The following is a 10,238-nucleotide window of genomic DNA, read 5'->3' on the forward strand; positions in this document are numbered from 1 at the left end:
ATTCATTCATTCAGCAAATTCAGCAAAGCAGAATGGGAGAAGAAAAGGATGGATAAAGCAATTGGGTGAGTGTGAGATTTTGTATATAAAGATTGTCAGTCTGACCAGAGCCAGGACAAAAATACCCTACGAGTACTGGGGAAAAGATGATAAGGATGAAATTGTATTTGTCATAATGGAATATATTATCCCATTCAGTATTTAAAGGGATGCTGCTCTATGTTTTTGTCTCGTTTAGTAGGTTTTACTTAACAGATTTCTATCAGTGTTGGGCCTTTAGGTAAAACCTTACTTTAGATATTTTTATTATAACATCTATTTTTTCCAAAAATATTTATGAGCAGGAAACTCATTTTTTTTTTCTGTGCTAGGTTTATGTTAGCAGAGAGGATTTAAGTACTTCCTTCCTTTTGATTTTTTTTTTTTTTTTTTTTTTTTTGGACAGGCAGAGTGGACAGTGAGAGAGAGAGAGAGAGAGAGGAGAAAGGTCTTCCTTTGCCGTTGGTTCACCCTCCAATGGCCGCCATGGCTGGCACGCTGCGGCCGGCGCACCGCGCTGATCCGATGGCAGGAGCAGGTGCTTTTTCTGGTCTCCCATACGGGTGCAGGGCCCAAGCACTTGGGCCATCCTCCACTGCACTCCCGGGCCACAGCAGAGAGCTGGCCTGGAAGAGGGGCAACTGGGACAGAATCCGGTGCCCCGACCAGGACTAGAACCCGGTGTGCCGGCGCCGCAAAGCAGAGGATTAGCCTATTGAGCCACGGCGCCAGCCTTGATTTTTAATAGATACAAAAAAAAGGGATTGGGAAATATACTCTATGTTAAGATACTTCTTAAATTTTTTTCTCATTTTAAAAGTAATATACAGCTTCTTACAGAAAATAAATGAAACTCATTCCCATTGTATTAATCTAATATATCCATATTAATAGCTTGTGACATTTCATCCTATTCCTTATATACTAAAACTTGGCTTGCTTTGTTCATGTGTATTATATCCTACATAGATAACCCCTAGACTATAGTTTTAATCAGCTATCACATGTTATAAGAGATCACCCTGATTTATTTCTCTGATCATCTTTTTTTACAATGTTTGAATGATTTCTGTTTCCTTGCCATTATAAACAATGCTGTAAAGAATATCTTGTATATAAAGCTTTGAATTTTTTCCTATCATGTATTTGAGAATAGAATTACCAAGTCAAAGCATATAAGCTCTCAGTTCTCATGGTACACACTACCAAAATTTTCTGGACAATTTGCAAAAGTCAAGATTTTGATAGGGTAGAAGGGGAAGGGCAACTGCCACTCTGATAATTTGATAGGAATGTAAAAATCCATGCTATCATTTTTGAAGTGCTTATCTCCCATTTGTAACACACTGTTGGCTTTGTGCTTTGCACTTTACAGGTACTCATTTGCAATCGTGGGCATCAACATAACAGACCTGGCGTACAATCTACTGATCAGTGGAGCTCTGAAAACCCATTTCTATAACATTGCCCCAGAGGCTCCAACATTGTCTCACTTCCAACAAACATTCTGTAAGTGTCTTTTTCTGTAATTATCAATACAGTTTTTTTTTTTTTATAGAACATTCCAGGCAAGGATTGAACTTGAGTTCTTAGTCATTTGGCTGTTTGGGACCTTCAAACTTCTTCCTTTGGTTTTGATTTTTGTTTGTTTTCTCATTAAGGGGAAAAAAAAAAACTGCACTTACTGTTATCAGGGGTCATGGTTTTTTCTTTTTCCAAGCTCTTGCATAATATCAAGTGTGGTCTGACTTAAAGACATCATGGATGCCTATCTCCCTCTGATCTGGCATATATAATCCTTACAAACACAGATATATTTTAAAAGATCCATGAAATGTGCTGGCCCTAAGACAGCCTGAGTTGACTCTCAGATCTATGTTTTAGCAGAAATGAAGTCTCTGAGATTAGAAGATAAGGTAGAGAAAGTTCTCCCAGAAAGTAGAACAAAAAGGCAAATATGAAAAATAGAAAACAAAGGTTGAACAATCAAAGGACCATTCCAGGAAACCTTATATCTGAAGAATAGGAATGCCTGAAAATGAGAAAACGTAGGGGAGGGCATCAAAGAATAAATCAAGAAAAAAGATGTCAGAACTGAAGGATTACTTTTCTTTTTTAAAATATGCTCCAGGGGGCCGGCGCTGCGGTACAATGGGTTGATCCTCCGCCTGCGGTGCCAGCGTCCCATATGGGCGCTGGTTCTAGTCCTGGCTGCTCCTCTTCTAATCCAGCTCTCTGCTATGGCCTGGGGAGGGCAGTGGAGGATGGCCCAAGTCCTTGGTCCCCTGCACCCACATGGGAGACCAGGAGGAGGCACCTGGCTCCTGGCTTCAGATCGGTGCAGCTCCGGCCATTGCGGCCATTTGGGGGTGAACCAGCGGAGGGAGGACCTTTCTCTCTGTCTTACCACCTCACTGTCTGTAACTCTACCTATCAAAAAAATAAAATCTTTTAAAAATAAAATAAATAAAATAAAAAAGTATGCTGCGGCCGGCGCCGCGGCTCACTAGGCTAATCCTCCGCCTAGCGGCGCTGGCACACCGGGTTCTAGTCCCGGTTGGGGCGCCGGATTCTGTCCCGGTTGCCCCTCTTCCAGGCCAGCTCTTTGCTGTGGCCAGGGAGTGCAGTGGAGGATGGCCCAAGTCCTTGGGCCCTGCACTCCATGGGAGACCAGGAAAAGCACCTGGCTCCTGCCATCGGATCAGTGCGGTGCGCCGGCCGCGGCGCGCCGGCCGCGGCGGCCATTGGAGGGTGAACCAACGGCAAAGGAAGACCTTTCTCCTCTCTCTCTCTCTCTCTCTCACTGTCCACTCTGCCTGTCAAAAAATAAAAAAATAAATAAATAAAAAATAAAAAAGTATGCTGCAACAAAATAGATGAAAATTGACCCACACTAGGTCCATATCATTGTGAGATTCTGTGACACTGGGAACAGATACTCCTCAAGATATCCAAAGCTGCGTCATAAAGAATTGGGAATCAAGATAATATTGGACTTCTCCAAAGCAACATTCTATTCTAGAAAACAGTAGGATAATGTCTTCAGAAATGTAAGATAATAGTAAAGAAAAACCTAAGGTAATAGGATTTCCTTCTTAGAATTCTGTATCACATCTAACTTTTCATTTAAGTATGAGAAAAGAATAAAGACATTTTTTAAAAAAAGCAAGCTCTTAAGCATTTACCTCCCTGCACCTTTCTCAGGAAGCTCCTGAAGGATCTGTTTCCATAAGTCATTCTAAAAGGAATAACGGGATTCAGAAAAGAGGAAATATATCCCAGGAAAGAAGCATCGGGAAAGCCCAAGAGAATATCTGAGCAATAGGCTGCAAACAATCAGGCTAGATTTCAGCAGACCTGAGGTCCAAAAAGAGACTCTTTGAAGAGTGTGAAGTGATAGAGTGTCTACCATGGTTGAACATCTTAAGAGGACATTGACATACTTAGGGGATAGTTAAAGTTAAATGAATTAGAAAATTAAAGTAAATAAAGAAGGCCAGTAAAGAAAAGAATCGGTCAAGAAACCTTGTGTCTAGGATAGGTGAAAGGGAACTAAATCTTCATCTATAAAGAGAAGTAAAAAAAAAAAATAAAGCAGTTGAAAACACGTTATTTAGAGCTATGAAGATCAATAATCAAAATAACCAGCCGAAGGAGTTGAAATGCTGCTTTGGAGAAGCAGGAATTGGATCTGGAGATGCTGTTATTTGTTTTGTTTTGTTTTGTTGTTTTTGATTTTTTGTTTTTGTTTCTGTAACAAAAATTGTTAAGCTGTTTGAACTGTATGACCTAGTTAAAAATAAAAAATCCAGAAAACTGTGTATGGGCATTCTAATGGAAGGTTCTCGAGCTCTGAAGGGGCTTAAGCTACAGATTTGGGGTTGCTCAGCACTGAGGAGAAAATCAGAGTCACACAGTAGAGGAGTTCATCCAGGAATCAAAGGTAAAAGCCTGAAGCATTGACGTGGAAGGGGAGAAATGTCTGTTTTGTTCGGGGTCATATCCTCGGCACTGAGCCTGATTCAGACCAGGTGCTCGGTGACTATTGGATGGATAGGTGGATGGATGGGAGGATGGGAGGATGGGAGGATGGGTGGTTGGAAGGATGGATGGATGAACTGGAGGCCAAATGGATGATGTTCTTTGCAGGGGGAAGAGGAGTCTAGTTTCACTGGAAAAATTGAGACTTGGCCTAAATTGATAAGCTTCCAAAAGAATTCTAGCCCTGATGAATAAGCATGCAATAGGATTACTTATTTCCCAAGACTCTCAACACGTTTTGAAACTAGCAGCAATCCCCCAGTGAGTTGTGTCATAGGCAGAGGGACTCAGATATCTCTAGGGGAAGCAAATTGTGCCCTAGATTCACTATTCTGCCATTTAGTGTGATCAGTCCTGCACGTCTCCTCTGTAATATTCTTGCAATTACCTGTGTCCTTGCAAATGTCTCTGCTCCCTACTAACAGAATGCAATGAAGTAAAACCAAAACACATTTGCAGCAGCAAATGGGCTGCAGGCTTGAGTTGAAAAGCCAAATTAGTATTCCAAACAAGTATTTCATCTAGGTGGAAGAATATAAGAATGCAGTAGCTCTATCACTGTGATTTTACAGTGTTATTCATTGAACACTGAGCTGCCAAGACAGTATGTTAGAAAAATCACGTTCAATCTAAAGCTCTGTTGAACACACAGGCACATTGAAATGAAGTCAGGTTAGGTGTAGTGAGCAGAAGGCAAGTACAATGGTCAGGAAAGGAAAAGGAATTATCTTTTCTTTGACCTTCAAAAGAAGAAATTATTCAGTAAGATTAAGCACCGGAGGAGCAGAATGCACCGAATAAAGGCGCTTGTCGCAATTGGTGAAATGTCAGCAGGTTTCAGGTCCGGCTTCCAGCTTCCAGCTGTAATTGTGTAATTGTGCAGCATTCAAGCATCTTGCCTAAGCTCAACATCCTCCTCTGTAGTGGAGACAGAATATCTGCATTGCATACCCCCACAGATATAAGAATTAAATGAGAGACTATAAGCAATACCCTGGCCTGTTTTCTCCCTCTCCTTTAGCTTCCTTAGCTAATACATCCTCAGCTGAGGTTGCAAGCCTGCCTCCCTCTCCCTGAGGGTCCAAGAACTGAGGAGGCCAGGAGCTCCACCTGCTTCTGGAACTCAGTACCTAACACTGTCTCTGTTATAGATTTGTTAATTGGCAGGTAGTGAGTCAGTTAACCAACTGACCAAATGAATTTTTGAATTCTCTGTAATTTTATATAAATGAATGGAGTCTTATGATTGTAATATGTTCCTTGGAAGCCAAGCCACCATTTCTATTTCAGTTATGAAGATTGTGTTATTTTGTCTCTAATTATTTTACTGATGGTGCTGAGGAAAAGTCCCAGGGAATCAGTCTGCAATCTTTCAAGTTTGGCTTTTGTATTTTAAGGAAGGATCCTGAGAAAGGGGCAGAAAACAGACCACCTTCCCGTCAACGCTTACCATAGCCCATTGTTAGAGATGTTCTTCTTTAATTCCATGTAGGAAAGAATAATGGAGAAATTGAATGGATGTGCATTCTGCTAGAGACTGCACTACACGACATCACATTTAGAGTGAGTTGCCAATATCCCTGCACTTTGCGGAAAAGTGAATTCTTCATTACAGATTGTTCACAGAGCCTTTTATCATTGTCAGTAGGAGTAGAGAGCTGTCGCTCTTGGAGTACTAATGACATCATCATGGCTGATTTTAAGTAATAATACTAGAAACCTGACTTTCCTTCCAGAATAGCTCAAGTATGTTTATGTGAGCTTAGAAACCAATCAAGAAAGTTATGTATGTATTTTACATAGTAAGGAAATAAGAAATTATAAATTTTCATAAATTTCTTTTAGAACTACAAAAACTATAATATTTATAGGGAAGCCAAGGGCACCTAAAAAGATAGGATATTGTATGAGTTTGTCCAATCACCAAAATCAGATTATTTAATTCTTTTGCTGAAATAAGATACCAGCTTCAGAGGAAATGGGTTTCTGTCATTATATACTAAACAACAAAGGTGACAACAGACTCCAAATCATGGCTGGTGAGAAATGAGGATGCTTCACCTAGAAAAGAGATAAACGTGGGGCATAAAGAACACTTCACATAGTTGGGCTGTAGAAAGACTGGGTTTTTTCCACACTCAGCTTTTGGCTGAGTGTGAAGAACCTTTTAAGTGTCAGCTGAGATCCCGTGGAATACTCAGTGTTGTCACCAGACAAGTTCAAGCCTGGAATCCACCCACGGGAGACAGAGGAGAGGGCTCCTGGGGTGGTTGATGCCTCTGATCTGGAGCTTTGCTGATATGTGGTCAGGTTTCCCCTGTGTGTAGCCCAGAAGCTATTTGGGTGAAGACGGTGGTCACCCATCAGAAATGTGAAAAGCAGTCATATCAGTCATTGAGAGTCCAAAGACAAACTAGTCCTCAAAGAAATAGAACAATCACCTCAAATGTAAAATAAGTTTCTCTCCCCCCTTGTATCTATATTTGTAGGGAGACTCAATACTAAAGCTGTATAAGCATACTTAACAATGCAGTGAGACCAGGAATCAGGGGAGTGAATCTGTGGAAGCAGACCAACATCTGCCAATGTGTGTTGGTGGCAGTCACTTCTAATTTTGCATTATAGTGAGATGGGAATAGAGATTTCTAAAACTTGGAGTGTAGAAGCATGTTGAGGGGCTGGCGCTGTGGCACAGGGGTTAATGCCCTGGCTTGAAGCACCGGCATCCCATATGGGCGCCGGTTTGAGACCTGGCTGCTCCACTTCCAATCCAGCTCTCCGCTATGGCCTGGGATAGCAGTAGAAGATGGCCCAAGTCCTTGGGCCCCTGCACTCACATGGGAGACCCGGAAGAAGCTCCTGGCTCCTGGCTTTGGATCGGCTCAGCGCCGGTCGTTGCGGCCAATTGGGGAGTGAACCATCAGATGGAAGACCTCTCTCTCTCTCTGCCTCTCCTCTCTCTGTGTAACTCTTTCAAATAAATAAATAAAATCCTAAAAAAAAAAAAAAAAAAAAGAAGCATGTTGAAAGTATCCCTAAGCATAGCTAGTTACCAGAAAAAAAAAAAAAGGATTTTTTTTTTCCCAGTAGAACACTGATTGTCTTTGTTCCAAAGTCTTTTCCTGGGGCCCCCATCATCTCCGCTGCTCATTTTTCTCCATTTTTGTTTACACACAGAGGAGGAAGCACAAGGATTCAATCCAGGTTTCTGCCTCTGGAGTCCTGACTCCCATTTGCTACCACCTTCTTACATGAAGACAAAACCTTGCATAATCTTCATTTTTCTTTTTTTAAAATTAAGATTCTTTCCTTACTTTTGCTAATATATAAAGACATCTGAACTTTCAATGGATTTACTGCATTCACATACCTAGTACTATCCTTTTTAAAAAGTCGTATTTCAGTTTTAAATGTGGTTTAAAAAGAATGGCAGTAGAAGGAGGAAACACGGTGGGGAACAGATGTAATGAGTAGGTTCTTCAGTCGAATTCTAACATTTATTCCCCAAATCTCCCCAGTCCAAATCATTCCTAGGAAACATTTTTGAGATGCAAATGTATTTGACTATAAAACTATGCTTCAGAGCAAGGAAGTCTTATTAACAATTTCATAGAGTTTAAGGACCAGTCTGTGTTGTTCAGAGTTAATTTACAATCCTTACTGTCTCATAATAGATTGTCAGAATGCATTTGTTTGATTTGTCAGGGTAATTTAAAACTTTGAACCGAATATCAAGAGAAAAAAGGCGGAACAAAGTAATTTTGAAAAATCAGACCATTATGTTAATTCAATTAGGAGGCAGAGGATGAAGTGGCCTTGCGAATACATTTCTGATGTGATTCATGTTCACGAGATGGCAGAATTGATTTGTCTTCCTTCTTCCTGGAATCAAGAATCATTTCAGAACCAGTTTCAAAAATCGTTCCTATTGGTAGCTTCTCCTGTGCTGGTATTCAGAATCATTGCAAGCAGTCGTATTTGCTGACTGTTGATGTCTTCTGTGAACCCGTGTTTACTGTTGTTTTGCTCTAGTCTCTCCTTCAGCATTCAGGATGATTTTGAATGTGTTAAGATCTTTCTTCCCCCACGTTCTTATCACAACCTTATTCCAACAGGCTATTTGATGCACGAGTTTCATAAATTTTGGATTGAAGAGGACCCCATGGACATAATGGAATTCAATCGTGTGCGGGAGAAATTCCGCAAGAGGATCGTAAAACAGCTGCAAAACCCAGACATGGCACTCTGCCCACATTTTGCTGCCTCGGAAGGTTTAATCAACATGTAGTCGCCCACGCTGGTTTGAATGGATTCCCTGGAACACTGCCTCATTGTCGTGTTAGGTCTCTGCCTAGGTCACAGCTCACACACTGAATGCACACAGTGATTATATGCATGCCTTTTGGTACAGTATTTTCATCTCTTGGTCATAATTCCAAGATCCCCAGATACTACTGTTTCTGGAGTATCCACCCTCCAGTGACTGCTCATATTGTGGCATTATGCAGTGTTACATCTTGCCTTGACACCCAGGTATGGAGAGAGTTTTCTATTTTTTTAGATTGTTTTCCTCTCCCTCATAATTCAGCAATTCAGAATTGTTATTTCTCTAGCTGTATTTTGTATGTAATTCATTTAGCTGAATCTTGTTCTGTGAAAGCCTTTTAATTTATTGATAATGTTTCATGACTATTGCTGCTAGCTTTTCAAGCCAGGTTCATGCTTGGACCTCATTCTGATAAAATATAAGTCTTTAAAATAATACAGACAGATACATGATAAACCAAACTGTTAATGCAAACAGCCACGCTTCTCAAAAATGTAATGAGGCTTAGAAGAAGTAACTTTAGGTAGGAGCTGTTTTTGTTTGGAGTGACGCTGAATTATATTGTAACTTACCCCCAGTTGCAATTGTGTCAGTCATCTAGATATCACATTATTTTATTCCCGTAACTTCATGGGTGTGGATGCCTGTTTATGTTTAGGATGCCTAGAGCCTCAGACGTGAAGTCAGCATATATCAAAAGTTGCAAAAGGTTTTTCACCACCTGCCTCTTGCTGAACTCTGAATTACCCCTCTCAGCGCAGTTCAAATCCAGGTTTTTCGCTTGGGGAACTGAGTGCTGACTGGCTTGTTTTCCATGTGAAGGGGCAATGTTAAGAACAATCTGCAAGAATATGTGTCACAAGAGAGAAACCTAAGCTATGTCACTCTAATACTTCTTGAGAATAACGATCTTGTCTTGCATCAGTGGAAGAAGTAAATTGCTTGGAAGAAGAAAAGACAAATCATACTGACACTATTTAAATCATCTTAAAAGATCGTGATTTAGTTTGGAATTATGATTGTAGTCTGTTGAATAGTATTTACCATGGCATTTCATACCCATGGTATTTTATACTTTCTGACTATCAATTTTAGTATATATTAGATGTTTGTGGAATCACTTGCTTACTGAAATGAATTTTGAGTACTGCCTAACTGTCGGTTATATGAATAAATAACATGTCATTCTACTGTAACATAGAGTGGATTTCATTTAATATTTTTGTGCTCATATAGTTTCTGAAAATGCAAGTGTGTGAGCGGGTAGAATGTCAAAAACAGACAACCTGGAGCTGAGTGTAAATTGCGCCATCATCCACAGTTACCAGGTGCAAGTTAGAATGCATTATGTTTCAGAGACTTGAACTAATCTTAAGGCTTGATGGTGCTTTCATGAAAGAATAAGAACCAACTTTTTATACATAAATTTATTACAAACCTGGTTGGATGCTGCCAGACAGCAGAAAAAAAGGGGAAAAAAAGGTCAACTGCACATTGTTTCCTTGTGCATGCTGCTTCCTCTGGTTTTGTGCTAGCCCTTGCCTGTGGCAGTGTCCCAAGTGGCCTCATTTTGCCTTGTCTCTGTTACAGCCCTGTGCCCTGTCATAGAACAGGGAAGGGAAGGAGTTGGTTGACACATGGGATGTATCATGAGTGATGACAAGAACATACATTCCTTGCCAGGGTGAGAAATCGTGAGCCTGTCTGAATTCCCCACCACTGCTGCAGCGACTGGAGGTGAGGGTATTATTCCGTAGGCAGTACAGCCCTTGTCAGCCACGTGTATACATTGTCTCTTTCTATCCACTGTGGTCCGTGTCACCGACGTGGT

General features: G+C 40.7%; 1 protein-coding gene across 9 annotated transcripts in view; it reads left to right on the forward strand.

Annotated features, from left to right (window-relative positions):
* Positions 1–9,603, forward strand: part of ELMOD1 (ELMO domain containing 1) — a 71,209-nt gene extending 61,606 nt beyond the window's left edge. For 7 of the 9 annotated variants that reach the window (XM_089333476.1, XM_089333473.1, XM_002708412.6 and 4 more), the window contains 3 exons: positions 15–65; positions 1,415–1,548; positions 8,196–9,603. In XM_089333476.1, the coding sequence (XP_089189602.1) occupies positions 15–65; positions 1,415–1,548; positions 8,196–8,368 (358 nt within the window). In that variant the 3' untranslated portion in view covers positions 8,369–9,603. The remainder of the gene's footprint in view (positions 1–14; positions 66–1,414; positions 1,549–8,195) is intronic. The other 2 variants (XM_051849756.3, XM_089333477.1) reach the window with 1 other exon arrangement.
* Positions 9,604–10,238: the final 635 nt, after the last annotated feature.

This window comes from Oryctolagus cuniculus, chromosome 1 (genome assembly GCF_051225735.1).
Source record: "Oryctolagus cuniculus isolate XC-2025 breed Fujian yellow rabbit chromosome 1, ASM5122573v1, whole genome shotgun sequence".
NCBI lineage: Eukaryota > Metazoa > Chordata > Mammalia > Lagomorpha > Leporidae > Oryctolagus > Oryctolagus cuniculus.